Below are 17785 nucleotides of genomic sequence, written 5' to 3'. Positions count from 1 at the left end.
TCACACAGTGAGTCATACAGCTTATTAATTAAACACTGGTATCTGATTGGTGCTCAGTATTGGCCGATACCCATTCTCAGAACCCATCGGCTGTATTCGGCGTTTGACTTCTGGCAGATGGCGATACAGCCTCTGGGGGCAGACCCCCGATTTTTTGGCATTCCGGTTTGATTTGGGCGGAGGAGGCGAATTTCCGTTCCTGACTTCTGTTTATATATCAGTAAATATGCTGAACCATTGCGATGGATTCAGAGTTTGCAGTGACGCCAATTATGTTCCGCCTTGTTAGTTCACCGCACGGACCGTTTAACCTGGCAACAACTGCAGCCGGCTCAAATGTGATTGGTTAATATCATGCGGACTACAAACAGCCTACAACTGGAAACCAGGGCTCTTCCGCTCTTCTTCCGGAGGCAAGATCTCCGTGGTACATTCAGTGAATGTAGAGTCTGTATATAGAGACTAGCCAATACCTAATGCACAGGAAATGGGACTGAAAAAGTCGTATTGGTGCGTCACTAACGACGTTCAAGTTGTTATGGTAACCAGGAATTTGAAGCTGTGGGTCGTAAAACCAAAACAATGAGCTACGGACGACCCCTTTAATATGATCCATGGTCATGCAGCTTATCATTAGTATAAAAAGTAAATTGATCTTGTAAAGAACCACTATGGTCCAACTCTGCGCTCACTTTCTGTTCCTCCCCAGTCCTGTTTATTAGATGTACAAACTTTTGCCCTCTGCTCAGAAACATGTCCGAATTTAATGTTAATGTCACATAAATATGTTATGACGCTTGAACAAAATTCCCTGCTCGTTACTGAGCCATAAAACACACCACACACTCTTATGAACGTTCCATGTGTCATTAAATCTTTACAAAGGAAATGTTTCCGAGCATGTCAGACATTTTAACCATCGCTCGACACATCCGTCTTCTTCCCCAAACCTCCAGAATCTGCGCTCGCCGTCTTCAGAGGGAGAGATCCTCACGTTGGCACCGTGCCTACCCGGCAGTATGTACCACTCTGGAGGTTTGAAAATGGAAAGTATTTCAAAGTCACCGCAGCCCGCCGTTGGACTTTGTAGTGGTAATTTGAAGCAGCTGAGAAAACAGGCCTCAGTCGTGCACCGCTCCTTTTTCTACAGCTTCAGGAGGAGTTCAGTGTCAGGAAATGTCCCGTGTGCAGCAGCATGGTCTCAGATATTATCCAAAAATAATTCTTAGTCAAAGTTGTTTAAGAACTCTGTGTGTGTGTGTGTGTGTGTGTGTGTGTGTGTGTGTGTGTGTGTGTTTAGGAAACCGATAAACATTTAAAATTTTATAGCTCTGTTTGGGAGTGTGTTACAGGGGGAAAGCTTTGAGGTTCAAGTTGTGAGTGATGTGGGTTTGAGTTGTTGAAATATTTTTTTTGTCAATCCAAGCTGTTTGTGTGGAGGTTTACGTGTCGCTACATCACCGCGTCAGGGTTCAGACACTGTACTGAATATCTGTAGTGTGACAAGCAGCCTGTCCGTGTCATTATTTGCCATCAGCTCTGTGTTGTGTCTACGGAGAGGTAATGATAATGATAATGGAAACTGTGATATCAGATGGGATTTCCCCTTCCTTCCTCATTTCCACCCCCGCTGTTCCTCCTGGCACACAAGCAGGCAGACAGTTAGACGGTCCAGGCGCTGATCCAAATCTGAGCGCAAAGCGACGTCTCCCGAAGCACAAGTATGATTTAATTTCACCACCAGACGAGTTTTCGTGTGTGGGCTTGCGGCACTGCCAACGCGTGCTGATGCTGTGACCTCAAGTCAGGAAATACAAGCGCACTGCAATTAAACGAGAGCAACCTCACACACCTGTGTTACTTCTCCTGCTGCGGTGATGTCATCCTCTCACATACATTTCACTACTTAAAGAATATATTAAACACTCTAAACATGTCACGGAGTTTACAAGACTATAAATAGAATCTCATAATTGGGGGCTATTTTTCATTTCTGGACCATGTAATTAAACGACTGGTGTCGAGGGACAGTAAGGCACTTCAGGAAGGCAACCGCTGGTTTGATTACAGTGTAGCAGCCCTTTGCTGTGATACCTGCAGGCGGCTGAGAGCAGCACCACGCTGCAACAATGGCTCATTTAGCCCCCCTGTAGGCTTCCTGGTTCCCAGCATCACATTCCAAGCAGGGGTCACAGGGCCCACCTGCCGCCCCACATCAAAGCTCCAGGTGAGGTGAGGGAGGGACTATCTGGAAAGGTGTGGCGGCACAGACATTCAGTTTACAGGAAGAGAAAGAGAGAACGAGTGTTAGTCTCTTGCACTAAAATAAGCCTCATCTATAATTAGCCGTCGCATGCTAAAAAGTGCATTTGTGCCAGAGGGCAGGTGAGTTTGCTGAAATTCTTCACCTCTCAAATGATCATTTGCATTTCAGTTACTCACCCTGTGTCATGTGTTGACCACGCAAAGACAACTTTGTTCTTGCATGACTCCACAGTTAACTAAGAATCCAATAAGTTTGCAGCGGTATGAGATTTTTCGGTACGATAAAGCCTAGTTCACATCACATGATTTTCACCCTGAGACTTTTGTAATCTTTTGAGTGTTCATACCTGGCGACGTGTGTTTCTGTCATCGGGAGTCCTGTGTGTGTCACAAGATTTCTCCCCCGAGCCCTCGTAGACAGAGCCCCAGATAACATGGTGACGTCACCAAACTTGGAGACGACACATTGTAAAGGCATGGATATTCTTTATTATCCTGGGTCCAAACACAACGCACTCCCCGTGATCCTGTGGACGCCGCCATTGTTGTTGTTGTTGCTTGCCAGCTTGTCAGTGTTGCCAGATCTTGGGAGAGAAACAAGCAACCAGGGCTATGGGAACAAGCCCAGAAGAAGCGACTATCATGCATTTAAATAACTTATTAGACAGATATATATAGAGAAAGGTGACTTTTAGAGAGCAAGCCCAAATACGAAACTCCACTTTAGAAACAAGTTCAAAGTCGCGGCTAATAAGCGGACCTGGCAACCCTGTGTCTTGTCTTCCTCACATTTCTTCCGTCCTCCTGTGTGCAGACATGGGACGTATCCCGCCTCTCATTGACTGATGCTCTTTGTCACTCGTGTCACACTTCTCCAGTTTTCTAGCATGCCAGATATCCAGTCCCAGTCACAGACGAGGGGGCGGCTTGCTCGTAGGCTTGTTCACACTTGAGAACTCGTCGTGGCAGACGATCTGCTGACTCACCTCCGACCCAAGGTGGCTCTCAAGATCCTCTGCGACGTCAAAATCGCGGTGAACAGTATCACAGGACTTATTATTAATCAGACTGACCTTTAAAGGAACGAAAACAGAAGGGTTATTGTCGGATTACAGTAATGGCGGTGCACTAGACAGACGTTTTTCCTCCCCTCCACTAGACTTTAGTGTTATAGTCCTAATTTGTTGCCGCTGTAGAGCTGATGAAGTCATCTCTGCAAGACTTTGATGTCATCAGCACCAGGAAAAACGAGCAGACATCGTGCAGAAAACACGCAACCAAGAGTGTCAGACTTCGGCTCGAGTACGATTAGCTGCGAAGAAAGACGCGTTATTGTTGGTTGAACCGAAGTTTTATTACTATAATTGAAATTTTTGTATCAGCTGCATTTTTTTAATCAATATTGTAGAAAAGTGAATGTACAAGGTATGATAACTGTCGACTTTTATATCAAGGTAAATCTTCAAACAGATAGCTGCAAGCCTAGAATCAGAAAATGGAGAAATTTCTTGGTGAATTGGAGTAAAGGAAGTCCACATTTAACAACAGGAAAACTACACTAAAACATCCATTTACAAACTCTCAAACAATTAGTACAGTATAATCCGAGTCTCTTATATCCAGTTGTATGTTCAGTACTTCCCAAACAGACGGCCTCTCTGACGGAGAACTTGACAGAAAGTGAAATGTATCCGTGTTCTCTTTAAAACCAGACTCCATTGGAAAAAACAGTATTTTTACCTCGCTGAACATTGAAGCTACTGGTCTACCACAGCCTCGATCGGGTAGGTGTTTTTTGTTACTGTGTGACTCTGGTGTTTTAAAGGGTTAGTTCAGGATTTGCCAAAGTCGCACAATATCATGCTAAAACGAACTAATAGAGCCAGAGGTCGACCAGCAGCTCCTGTGTTCAGCGATGTGAAATTACTGTTGTTGTCAATGGGGTCTGGCCTTGAAGAGAGCGTAGATAAAGTTACACTTTTTAGTTTATGCAGTCTGTTTTGAGTTTGCAGATTTCGATATAACAGCTGACCTTCCTTCACATGTCCCGCTCATCAGTGCTGTCGTTATCATTATTTCAACAACTTGATTCCCAAACAGAGTTGTTGCAGTTGTTCCCGTCAGCGTCCCCGTCACCATCCCAGCAGGTCTGCAGGCTCCAGCCTCGTCTCCTCCCTGAGTGTAAACACTCCTGCGCCCCACCTGCTGCAGCGGGTCAGCAGCAGCGACATCACCATCAGCTGGGAGGATGTGGGCTCAGAGCGGATTACCGGGGAGACGGGTATTATTCTGTGTCTACTGGCAATGGGACTCTACTCTTTGTGCTTCACTAATCGGACCTCAGAGGGGACTTTCACCAGCGGCTGACTGCAGACACTCAGTGGGAGAGCAGCATTGTGTTTTCTTTGTGGGCCGTTCTTCAGTGACAGCAAGCAGATTTCAGTTTTTACATTTTTGGCAACAGGGAAGATGCGGATAATTCTCTCAGCTATTTGATGAGTATCTGTTTACATGTTGTTTCTTGCCCGATAAAGGTTAGTAGCATTTCTATTTGTTCCTTTGCACTGCAGTGTGTGCTAAAACGCATCCAGATGTTAATGTGAAATCTTTTATATTTAGTCTGCAGGTGAATGATTGAATAGTCTGTTGAGTATTTGGTTACTGTCGTCTATGATATACAGCACAGTGCTGGACTGGATTGTTTAGAGGGATTTATCCAAAAACTTTGACGACAATAACACACGTGTGCTTGAATTTTGATATTTAACACTTGAGTTATCAATCCCAGTATCACTGTCCTGCACATCCTTCAGCATTCCTCCGCACCCTCCGTGATCCTGCATTGTGGGTTAAGCGGTCAGTGTTGTTTCAGCGGTTTGGATTAACACTCCTACTCTCCTGTAGCAGACCATAAACAGATTAGTGGTCGCCCAAGTCAAGGCCTGGCCAGACCATCTGTACCCAGCGCTGGCTGGGTGGGGAAGGGGACATGGGGGAGGAGTGTGAGCAGATGTTCCAGCGGGGCTGTAGGTCAGTGTGGCAGTGGAGCCGAGGGACGTCGCTGCAGAGACATGAGGGGTTTGTGTTGAGGTGACGGAGGGAGAGACTGATTTAATGTCTCAGAGTTAAAACCACACAGCTCTGTCATGGCTCTAGGATGCTGCCTTGCACTCTCATCGAGAGGTACTGTATAATTTACTGGAGCTTTAATTGAGCTGCGTTCACCTCCCGTTTCTTTTTGCACTGCATGCAAAACTCACTGCTTCGACCACAGCGGTTAGACAAACATGTCTGCACTTTGTTTGAGTGTTGACGCAAGATGTAAGAGATGAGAGTGTTCTTCTCTTTGGCCTGTGTGGGAGACATTTGCTTGGCTGATTGCTTGGTTAGTTTAACGTGTGTTAGGGAGTGAGAACACAACTTAACTGTGGGGAAGCCCTCCATGCTGCAACACCAAGTTGTTGCTGCATTGTTTGTGCAGTAGGAAAGTTAAGTGCTCACTAAAGAAACGTTGCAGAGCCGAGACTTGTGATTTGTGTTCCTCCTATCCAAAAGAACTTTGAATAAGTTTTTAAAGGTCCAGTGTGTAGGACGTGGGGGAATATATTGGCAGAAATGGGATATGATAAAATAAGCATGCTTTCTTTAGTGTGTAATTACCTGAAAATAAGAATTGTTGTGTTTTCATTACCTTAAAATGAGAGGTTTATATCTATATCGGGAGCGGGTCCTTGTCCATGGAGAATAAGGGTGCTTTCAATCAAACTCAAGTTCGTTTGCCCCCTCAGTGCGGTTCGTCTGGGCAGGTGTGAACACAGCAATCACACTCAGGTGTGCACCAAAACAACCAGACTGAGACCTTCTTGAAGAGGTGGTCTCAGTCTGGTTGGTGCAGTTCGTTTGTGGTGAGAAGGTGTTCCGACCTGGATGTGAAGCAACTGCAGTCACATGACACATTGTTTGGGTTAAACATGAGCATGTTACAGTCCTGGAGGATTATTAATGTGCACCTCCTCCTGTACTGCCTTAATATGCACATTCAGCACATCCAATGCATCAAAACATTGTTTTCTAGTTGGAGCCGCGCCTCGTTTTCAAACTGTATGCTTTGACTAAAATGAACAATGACAGCAATATAGTCCACGATGAGCAGCGCTAAAATCAACCTGCGTAGTTGTCCCTCCATTGTGACATTAGAAAGTGTCACATTTATCTTGCAAGTGTACTCTTCTTCAACGTTTGCTTTACTTCCTGGATTTTTCCCACATGGAAATTCTGACCAATCAAGAGCAGCTTTCTCACACAAGGCATTTGATCTGGTCCGCTTGTAAATGCTGCCGTGAGAACACAAACCAACTCTAGGCAATTATACAACTTTGTAACAACATGAGTCTCTGATTCAGACCAAAGGATACGACTCTAGGTCTGAGAGCACATTAACAGACCTCTACGGATGATTTTGCTCCCGGTAAAAAGGAAGGAAATCTAACTTGGTTGCAGTCTGCAGTCCTCACCGCTAGATGCCACTAAATTTTACACACTGTTCCTTTAATCGAACACACTAACTCACATTATATACACAAAGCTGACTGAGCAGCCTGTCTTCCTGTCTGTGAAGTTCAGAAAAGGTTTGTCTTATCAAAGTCTGACCTAATGAGTGACTGACATCTGTGTTTTCCCAGGCCGCTGGCAAATTGTAGGTGTGTGAGAGTGTGAGTGTGGGTGTGAGGGGTTTGTCTTGGCTCCTGTCTGGGCCGGTGCTGAGTAAATTACAAGGCAGAGGGAGTCTGAGGATGCAGGCTTTCATCCCCCTTCTCTTGGCCTGCAGGCCTGCTGGCAGGGCTGATAGCGGTGAGGTTGCTGGGGGATGATCCTGGTGCAGATGAAGAGGAGGGGGTGGAGGAGGAAAGATTGATAGGCTGTGTCATGGTGCGGATAATTTAGTGCTTGATGTTGCCTTTCCGGGAAACTTCACAGGATGATCTTCAGTGAAAATAAGTGGGCTGAAAAGCCTGAAAAGAGGAAAAGCATCCAGCAAAAAAATCAAGTAAAGTGTCAGACTGTCTCAGAGTTTTTGCTCAAGGTTTTGTTTTTCTTCTCACCTGAGGCCGTGTGGCTCATTTGGCTCACCATGGCCGTGTTGAAGATCACTCAGTTCCATGTGAAAGGAAGAGAAAGCTGCCGACAGGTCAATGAAATGACTGAAAGCTGATGTGTTTTCTTTGGCCTCGTTTGGAGCAACAGCTGACCACGGCTCTCCCGTTAAAGGATTTCCCCATATGGACGTCTGACCCCATGAAAACCTCTCAATAGGCCTCTCATGCACTCGTGCTTTGTCGTGTGTGCGCGGCCTCACTCCGCTGAAAGTCACAGATTTCATTGTGAGAGGAAGTACTGGTGTGTTTTTAAAAGCTGGGCGAAGACAAAAACAGGGAAAGTGAAACGGAGTTGAGCACAGTGTGTGTCCTAGTTGTTGTTATTGTTGTCAAATGGGTTTTTAGTGTGCTGGTGACGTTGCGGGTGTCACAGCAGGGCCAACAGTTCATCTCTCAGCAGGGAGGTGGGGGAGGGCAGAGGCTGACAAACAGTGTCAGAGGGCTCATATCTCCCAGCACATCACTGGTTACTCACTTATCTCCCCACAGTTCAGCAGCAGAAATGCATCATAATCTTATCTGCTGATTTAAATTTGAAGTATTGGGGGCTTGTGTTGCATAGCTTATCGCCACATACACATATAGATGGGTGACTAATGAGAGGAAACACCGGGATGAATGAAATGGAAGACAGATGGTTGAGATCACTCTGATGTCTGGTGGGTAATTATGTAGCTCGAGCCAGGAGCTTGTTAGCTACACTTAGCTTAGCTTAGGGCATATCAGGTATATATCTGAACTTTGGACGGAGCACAGTTAGCTTCAAAGTTTAGCTAACCATCTCCTGGCTCTAGCTACTTAATCACCTCCCAGACATCAGTTATCTAAATCAGTGGTTCCCAACCTTTTTCTTTAAGGAATCCCTTTGCTTTCATTTATTACACTGACACGTAAGTGACATGCTTTATGGATATTTAATGTTATATTCAATGCATACTAATAACAGTACAGAACAATGTATAAGCTGTACATATAATCCAAAGAGTAAACACAGCAACTGCAGGAAGTTTATGTAAAATGAGCAATTTGATGAATTTTGAGTAGCAACTTTTTACACAACTATCTGTCTGTGTTATGTTTTTTGTAACAATCATATACACTCAATATGCCACTGTCACAGTACATCAGTTACTCACTCCATTCATGGGTGCAGATCCGGGGGGGACGGGGGGACATGTCCCCCCCAAATTCTGAAAAACACAAATTGTCCCCCCCAATTCTAAATAGCTTAAATGATTGAAATTGAACAAATGTATACAGTAGTCCTATATACTGGGAGAAAGGGAAGATGATGAGGAGAAATGGGAATCCGTGAGAGGCGAGAGATGAGAACGTGAGTGGACAGAACATGCCTGAGACCCTGAAACTAGAAGTAGCATTAACTAACAGCGAAGCAGTGAAAAGGAGGGTGATGGCTGGTTCCATGTACTACTGGCTGTTTAAGAGAAATAAACAGTAAAGGTAAGCATATGATTCTCTTTGTAGTGCTTTTTGAATGACTTGGTGATGGTGATGAGCCTCTATGAAATCGTGAAATATGCTGGCAATCTCAAGCGCTCTGTGAAAAAAAAAAATCACAACTGATTGTGTCCCCCCCAAACTTGTCATCAGATCTGCACCCATGACTCCATTATATACTTTGAATTCCTGAAGACATCTTTGTTTCTCTCGCATGCCTCCACGTAGAACGGAGAATCCAAAAACTGAGAGAATTGAAGACTGAAGACATAAGGGTCGACATTTAACAACAGCAAAACAATATCAAAACGTCTGTTTACAAACTCTCACACAACTCATGCAGTATAAAAAGTCTTGTTTATTCAGTCATACGCTCAGTACTTCCCAAACAGCCAACCCTTTCCAGTGGGAAACTAAACTGTAAGCCAGACTCCATTCACAAAAACAGTAATTTTACCTCTCTGTACACAGAAGCTGCTGGTCTACCACTGCCTCGATCAGTTAGTTTGTTTGTGTGACTTGATGAAGCTGAACGAACCCTCTAAACTATCTGATCGAGGCAGTGGTAGACCAGCAACTCCTGTGTTCAGTGAGGTGAAATTGCTGTTTTTGTCAGTGGAGTCTGGCTTGAAAGAGAGTATGTACCTGGGATGAGACTCGGATTATACTGCACGAGTTGTGAGAGTTTGTTAACTGATGTTTTGATATAGTTTTGCTGTCGTTCATCATGACTTCCTTTTTACTCCAATTCATCCAGAATTTTCTCAGTTTTGGATTCTTCTTTTATTCTTCGAGTGCAAGAAAAACGTTTTTTCATGAATTCAGCGTAACATGCCGAGTAACTGACACATAAATGGTCATTTGAGGGTTGAAGTATTGATGACATGATACGATGACATACCACAAACAATTCCACAGAGAGTCAGTTAACATTCACATGAATTGTTGCCTCCTCGCAGCATGTGAGCAAAGTAAAACGTGGCATGTAGTGAAACATTTTCATTATGAAGCAGTTTACTCTCTGATAACTTCACCTCGGGCATCCACAGCTGAGCAGGAGACAGAGCACAGAGCTTGTTTTCAGGTCAGCAGGGTCACAGCAGAGGGCTTTCAGATCACTCCGGGGTGTTTTTATGGAAAACGTCAAGGTGTCTCTGGGTTACAGATAAACACACTGACTCTCCTGGGGAACTGTCAGAGCACTCAGAGTAGCAGCACTGCAAGAAATCACTTTACATATGAAGGAGTTTAATCAGCAGCAGGCTGAGCCTCAGTTAAATCTCCCCGACCTTTAGTTGCTGCCATCAGCAGTTGAGCTATGTCTTTTTTGAGTGAAACAGACTGAAGTTGGCTTCTGGCTGCACTACAAAGCAAACTTGGAGCGTGCTCAGCCTAAGCAGCCTCCTGTCTGACACGAGGGTCAGGCAGAGTGTGTTCAGTAAAGCAGCCAGGTCAAGGACAAGCCCAGAAATGTCCGCCAGGTAGAAGACTGACAGATGTGTTAGTCTGCCAAAGTAAAGGCTTAGTATTAATCCTGTACATTTTTGTTGGATTCTGCTACAGATGTGTGAGATGTTATCTCAGGCCAAGGCTGTGCTGTTGATCTTCTGACCACACTGTTGTTTTAATGCTGTCATTTCTTATTCTGAAAGTAACTGCGTAGATCTGGTCTGATGAGTTTGTGATGGTGTTTTCCAGCAGAGATTCTGACCTTGATCGCCCTCCCCATGTGCTTTGAGTTAATGGAGACAAGAGTATCAGTGCAAAGAGGGTGTGTGTGTGTGTGTGTGTGTGTGAGAGAGAGAGAGAGGCAACCTAAAGAGAGTTCACCAAAATTTTACAGCCTTATGGATTAGTGTATCTATTGATTATTATTCCAGTCCAGTGTCGTCTTTTTGACTCTTGTATTGAGTCCATTTTTCCATTTTCTCTCTAGTTGTGCTTCTTGTAGTCGCAGTATGTGTGTGTCAAAGATTTACCCATTTACCCTAGTTCCCAGTGAAACCTTTCTTGCTTGCCACTAGCAATATTTTGATCCAATATCTGTCACTAACATTTTCTTCAGAAACACACAGCAACTCAGTGCTGGATGTTAAACGCTGCTGCAGGCCTATGGCGAGTAGGAACGAGATGACATGTGCTGTGTTAGCTTGTGCTTAACCAGGCAGAGAGAGCAGGAAGAGAGCCTTGTGTGGGGGCGGTCCTTCGGCACCCCGTCAAACGGTAGCAACAGCTGATCGATGGTGATCAGCTGTTGCTACCCCCCAATCCTCCCGCCATCACAAGCAGATTCTTATTCTGTGGGAAACACTAAATGCTCATGATATTTCCCTCTGAATCCTGAGAAAGCATCACAATTATTTTTGCAATTTCACCTGCAAATTGATCAAATTCATCACAATAAAAGCATATAAAAACATTGCAGCATTTATAGCTCTTTTTTTTTTTAGAAAAGCTGCCATGAAACAAACATTTCAGGCCGCAACAATCACAAAAACAGCCTGTGAAATACCTAAAATGGACCTAAAATCATTTCCGTATTTCATGCTACAGTTTCACTACAATGCCTGTCACAGGGCGTTTTAAACCACTACGATAAAGTCATGGAATTGGGGTAAAATATTTGGGAAAAGTTGTGGGAAAGTTTTTAAAATTCATTGGTAAAAATGTGTGGGAACTCTGAAACAAGAAAACAGCTCCTTTTAAACTTTCCCCCCTCGTTCATGTATGAAGTGTAACGTGAGAGCTGAGCGTCTCTCTCTGTGTAACCTGAGCAGGTGAGAGGGGGAGCTGGGAGATTAGTCCAGCTACTGGCCAATGTTTAGAGGATGAAAGTCACAGTATCAGGTTGCATTAATGCCCATTGTTTTGCTGCAGGTAATAGCATTGCATTAGTAAACAGCCTATTGTCCTGATCATCCTGCTTTTCTTTCTCAGGCTGCGGCTCCGATGTGGTGCTTCACATTCACCTCACACCCCAAACATTTCTGTAAGCCAGCTGCTCTCATGGCATCACATCACTGCTGTAATGGAACGATTGTTTGTTTGAGTTCACCTTAATGATGCATCACCACAAGAACGTCAGAGTGGAAATTTAAAGGTCTCATCAGTGGTGCCCGTGGAGCTCAGCAGGCCGCCCCTCATGATGGAAGTTGCTTTTCCATTACATGTGTTGGCACACACAGTTTCTGCAGTGACACATGCTGGACTTCATTTATCAGGGCAGATGTTGAAGAGTACTTGAAGTGAAGGCTGCACAATGACAGAAATGTAAATCATGATTATTTTGATCAATCATAAGAACTATGTCGTAGGTAACTGGACCTGCTTGAGTTTCCTGAAGACGTTTCACGTCTCATTTGCATCAAAATAACTGATAGGTTTTGTTTGCACCTGAATTCAGTGCCTCTCCTATGGTTCGGTATCTGCTGCTGTATTTTTATTGCTTTATTTTTTAACAGTGATCACAGTACTGTGACACGCTGCAGCTTGCTGTCATGGATGTCTGAGCTGACGCTGGACAGAGACGGGGATTAACTGAGGTGACGTTAGCGACATTACTCTTCTTGGCCTTTATGTGTTCATCGTGCTGCAGATTGTGGTGTTTTGTCACGTGGTTTAACAAGTTAGTTGTGTTGCTTTGCAGCGCAGACACAAGTCTCTCGAACTCTGTGCATATGATTTGTTCTCTCCCAAATCCACAGTTACAAAGTGCTTTACATAACCAAATAAAAGACGAAGGCAATTTTTCAGAAGTGATTTAAAAGATGAGACAGAGTTTGCAGCCCTGATCTCAGACAGGTGACTCCAAAGTCATGGAGCTCTGACCACAAAGGCTCTGTCACCTTTGAGAATTAATCTCAACCTCAGAACAACAAGAAAAGATTCATCTGAGGATCCCAAGGTGTGAGAGGGAACATAGAGCAATAAAATATCTGTTATATCGCTTGGAGCGAGGCCTCTCAGGGCTTTGTATGCCATCATTAAAATCTTAAAATCAATTCTAAGAGCAACATGTAACAGATGATTGTGATGTGGTCATGTTTTGTGGCAGCAGAGTTTTGGAGGATTTTCGTTTTGACGGCCTGCAGTTGCATCAATCGGGAAAGTTTTTCACAGGATGCATGCACAGCCACATGACAGTTCCTCAAAAGTGGAAGGTGGCTTTTAGTGACGGGTGACGGTGACTCAGAGGTAGAGCGGGTTGTCCAATAATCGCAGGATCGGCAGTTCAATCCTCGGCTCCTCCTGTCCACATGTCAAAGTATCCTTGGGCAAGATACTGAACCCCAGATTGCTCCCAGTGTGCGCGGATGCGTGTGAATGTTACTGAGCAGCAGATGGCACCTTGTATGGTAGCCTTGGCCACCTGTGTGTTAATGGGTGAATGTGTCGGAAGACTAGAAAAGCACTATACAAGTGCAGTTCATTTACCATTTTCCATGAGTGGGGCACATTTTAAATGTCAATATTGCAGTCGATCGTGTTCATGTAATTGTGGGAAGCCAAAATTGTGATTGTGATCAATATTCGATTCACTACGTAGCCCTACTTGAAGTGGTAATGTCAGCTGAGACTGTGACTGTTTCGCCTTCTGAACAGCAGCTGGGTGACTCCATATTATTGGCAACAAGTTTCAAGCCATTGCACAGAATCTGAGGAGGAGAGTGTGGGTTAAATATAAGATAAGATAGATAAATATTGATGCTCAGAGAGGACTTGGCTCTTGCAGTTGCACCAAGGGGGAAATACTAATAGAGAAAGTAAAAAAAACCAACAGTTAGATTTGTTTGTGTGTTTCTCTGTTTTCTTGTTGTCCATTTGCTTTTGCTGTTTCTTTTCTGACCTGCTCCGTCTCTCTCTCTCTCTGACAGCGGTGTCCAACCTGGATGTGGAGAGTAAGCTGACAGCACATTACCAAGCTCCCTGGCACCAGCAGAGGAACGTTTTCCACCCCTCCACACGGCCAGCATGTGTTGTAGACCTCCACAGGCAAGCCAACCTCAGCCTGTGGGCCGCGCACCGAGGTGAGGCCCCCCTCTGACGCTCAGTCTGACCGCAGCGCAGCAGCAAAGCCAAACAGCTGCTCCAAACTTTCCCTCCCTCTCTTTCTTTCCTTCCCAATTAACCCACTCAACTTTTTATTTGACATGTCATTTAAAAACATGTTCTTGTTTTATTTGTGTTACTTAAAAAGTCCTCATACTTCCCACCACAGAGGTCTGCCTCTGTTATTACTCTGGTGTTGTTCTGCCTCCTCGTGGATGTAGATTGCAACTGCACCCAGAGCAGCAGAGGAAAGTGTGAGAGTAGATGACATAATCTAAATCAGATCATTATAAGCTTCACAATGGCAGTGTTCATCGCAGGCCTGTTGTGTTTTTCTCTTTGTTTTGCACTGTGTGCAATCTCTGTTTCTGTACCTTGTGTCTCCAGTCTGTGGTTAAAGGATAGATTCACATTTTGTCTCCTGTCCATGTGGATATTGTTTGAGACAGACTTGTGAATAGGCTTTGACGGTACCTACCTTTATTTAAGACTTGCAAGTTCTCTTAGCTTTTCAAGTCTAACAAATAAACAACGTAAAGTCCCAAGCAGACAATAAAGGTAATATTCTTACACCTACTCCCAGAGAAATACAACAGTACACCGTCTGAATTCAGGTTTCTCTCTTTCAGTGATCGAAGACTGACATTAGCTTGATTAATAAGTTGTCTAGTAAGTGAGTTAGTCCACTGTTCCCACAATCACCACCTCTGGTTTGGTTGAAATAAACCTTTAATTCGTCAGGTTATCACGTCAAAATATGCTGATTTTCCCTCTGTCTCTCTCGGTCGTTAGTAGCAGACTGTTTACAGTCCTGTGACGTTATCCCCAGTCATCCCCAGACCTCTGATGCCGTGTGATGTGCACCATATACAATACGTCCTCAAAACATCACCTGAGTGGGTCTAATAGAAAGATGAATGTCTGTATTTTTGACAGTATTTAAAATTACACCATCGGGATTTCTAAATACCCTGGTGAGTAAATTGGGTACAAATTCCGCCAACAGACAAAAACAAGCCTTTGAGTCGAGTGTCCACTGTTATCTGAGTTGTAGACGACATGTAAAAAGACATTAGAATATTAGATGTTACAATCATGGTACCATGCATCTCAATTAAGAATCAGGATTTATGTGCAATTTCTGTTCAGTGTAATACTTGCTACCACTTCCTCCTTTGCAGGCGCTTGTCACAATCTTGAGCCAGCCCTTCTCGTCCCACATAATACTGTGATACTGCCCAAGCCTACTTGTGAACCTGTCCTTCATGTACATTAGACTTTATGTGTGTATGTGTGTGAGTATTTGGGGGTTACACACAGATCGATTCTCATTTCAGATCACCAGAGGAGACGATCCGGCAGCAGGGAGCGGAGAGTAACCATCTCGATCTCTGCGATGCCCCCCATGCCCATGTACCCCTCCCCACACATCGTCCAAAGGAACGACAAGAGAGGCCAAAGTTTGACAACGGTGAGATGCATAACGTTACACAAGAACAGTGTTTCTTGAAAATGTTGTACATGTTTAAAGGGGACCTATTATGCTTTTCTCTATTTTCTATCATATATACAAATGAACAAACGTCGGATATTCATATTAAACCTTGCCGAAGTTTTGAATAATTAGGTAAATGTCTGTAAAAGTAACCTCTTTTTTCGATTTTTCTACTGATTTTTTTATATGGTCATCAGCTCCAGGCACATTTGTGCAAGTGTTTGCATTACATACACTGCTACATGTAGCTACATGCTAACGTCAGAGAAACATGTAAACTTGCTTGGCGAGTTTGTTAATTTCTCCCCAGTTTCAAATCATATTCCTACTGGAACATAGCCTGGAAATCCAGACCCAAATCTAGAAAGATTTAGGGTCTGGCTATGAGAAGTGCAAATGGCCCAACTTAAGGGGCGGTACCAAGCATGCATTTGTAAATATCAATGCACGCAATTGGATAACACTACGACCAATCAGAACAATACACGGGGTGACGTATACGTATAGCTACCAGCGGAGCTAACTGGTAGATTAGACTCTTGCCGTATCCGGTCGGAAAAACAGCAAAAACGTCCTTCTTGCAAAGGAAAGACTCGAGCGCCGTCTTCTGTTCCTCTTTTAGAGAAAAAGCCAAGTCTAACTCGTTCATTGTAGCGGCCAAAGCTGTTTCAAACAGCTGGTGTTCATCCGTAGCCATCTTGCAATGTTTACTGACTGATTCCGGACTTCGTCGTCGCAGCGCCGTCGTCATCTGGCCCGCCTATATCAGATACACCGATGTGATTGGTGCAGCTCGGCTCCAACGGCATGGGTAATGAGTATGATCACTGATTGCCAGAGTGACTCGCTGAGCAAATTCAAATTGTGCTCTAGCGAGAACTCTGGATTTCCAGGGTAACTGGAACATGTCGGTTGCACAGATTTTGGTTTAGAAACTTTAATTGGAGATTTTTCATATTAGAAAGTGCCACTATACTCCGTTACAGTCATTCCCCTGGCTGCAATGACGATGCAGAGACGCCACAATGCAAAAGACCTGGAAATATTGACCAGTCAGAGCAGACTGGGCTTTTTGAGGAGTATGACTCTGCTTAAACAAAGCGTTTCAGACAGAGGGTGAACACAGGGGCCCCAGCACAGACAGTATGAGGAAAAGAAAGTGTTTTTTGAACATTAAAGCTTGTAAACGTGTTCTAGTAGAAACCCAAAATACAAGTATGAACCTGAACATGAGCAGAATAGGTCCCCTTTAATCTAAAATGTTTTGAAACGAGGGAAGCAGTTAATACATTAATAAGAACGACAGACATGTTGGTTCGCCACTTAATGAATTGAACCATTTCCTGTTCATTGTTATATTGATATGTTACTGTTAATGACCACATTAAATTGTCATAATATTTTAACAGAGTTCATTTTCTTGTCAAGCATGTTATTAGTTACATAACTGATAATTTTTAAAATGCTGTGAGTGCATTTTTATTTTTCTAGAGTTTATTTCCTTTTTTTTAAAATTGTATTGTATTTTACAGAGATGACTTTGCAGTGCACAGATTTATAAGTGAAATGCACATTTTCTCCCTCCAAGCAGCCAGAAAGACTTGTTAGAGACGCAGCCACACAGTTAGCACACTCACAGGTAAAGAAGGAGGTGGAACGTGTTCGTAACCTGTTTCATGTGGTCTGTGCAGAGCATGGTTGTTTAAATTTTCATTTAACAGCCATGACTTTATATTTATGTTGAAAATATGAGAATAAATGTTGCATAAATCTTTCAGGAAGGTTTTTTCATCTCATCAACGTGCGCTGACTGAAATATCCTCACCGAGGTTACCCCCAGTGTTGTTGTCTTTTTTGTCCGTGTGTGTTTATGTTGAATATCTCCATGTTCATTTATGTCATGTGGTTTTGTTGTCCTTTTTTGTTTCGCCCTGTACTTCAGTTTGAATCCACCCGCTCCTCCTCCCCTACCGAATGTTGCCGCTTCTCTCCCTGGAGCAGAAAGGTAGTGGTCCTCCCTCCCTCCCTTCCTCCCTCCTGGCTCCTGCGTGCTCCTTCTAACACTTTATTCTCAACTCCTTACCTGTTCTTGTTTGTTTGACTCCTTCTAATTTACATAATGAGTCTCTTTAAATGCATGCCCACTTAATGCAGCCTTTCTCCGGCAGTCGTTAGCATCCTGCTCTAACCAGTCAGGAACATGGTGTAACGTGTTTATAGTGAAACTGAAGCAGAGAACCACTTTAAAGTTTCGTCCCCGCCGACACGTCATACATTGACGCACTCAGACAGCAGTCCATGTGAAGGGCCGGGCTGTGCAGTATGTGAAGAATGTGTGTGTGAGGGCCACAGTCACAGCTGC

At 43.9% G+C, this 17785-nt stretch overlaps 1 protein-coding gene across 6 annotated transcripts in view; it reads left to right on the top strand.

Moving 5' to 3' along the window:
• nhsa (Nance-Horan syndrome a (congenital cataracts and dental anomalies)) overlaps nt 1-17785 on the top strand; it is a 94950-nt gene that overhangs the window by 61701 nt on the left and 15464 nt on the right. For 3 of the 6 annotated variants that reach the window (XR_007450252.1, XM_049588919.1, XM_049588918.1), the window contains exons 2-4: nt 13754-13906; nt 15266-15399; nt 17366-17428. Coding sequence is in view for 4 of the 6 variants with exons in the window: in XM_049588919.1 (XP_049444876.1) it covers nt 13754-13906; nt 15266-15399; nt 17366-17428 (350 nt within the window). In the remaining 2 variants the exon portion in view is untranslated. Of the gene's footprint in view, nt 1-13753; nt 13907-15265; nt 15400-17011; nt 17063-17129; nt 17253-17365; nt 17429-17785 lie in introns of those variants that run through there. The other 3 variants (XM_049588920.1, XM_049588921.1, XM_049588923.1) reach the window with 3 other exon arrangements.

The sequence above is a fragment of the Epinephelus fuscoguttatus genome, linkage group LG10 (genome assembly GCF_011397635.1).
Source record: "Epinephelus fuscoguttatus linkage group LG10, E.fuscoguttatus.final_Chr_v1".
NCBI classification, from domain to species: domain Eukaryota; kingdom Metazoa; phylum Chordata; class Actinopteri; order Perciformes; family Serranidae; genus Epinephelus; species Epinephelus fuscoguttatus.
The sequence above is the reverse complement of the archived record's forward strand: the minus strand, read 5'-3'. Positions and strand labels throughout refer to the sequence as shown.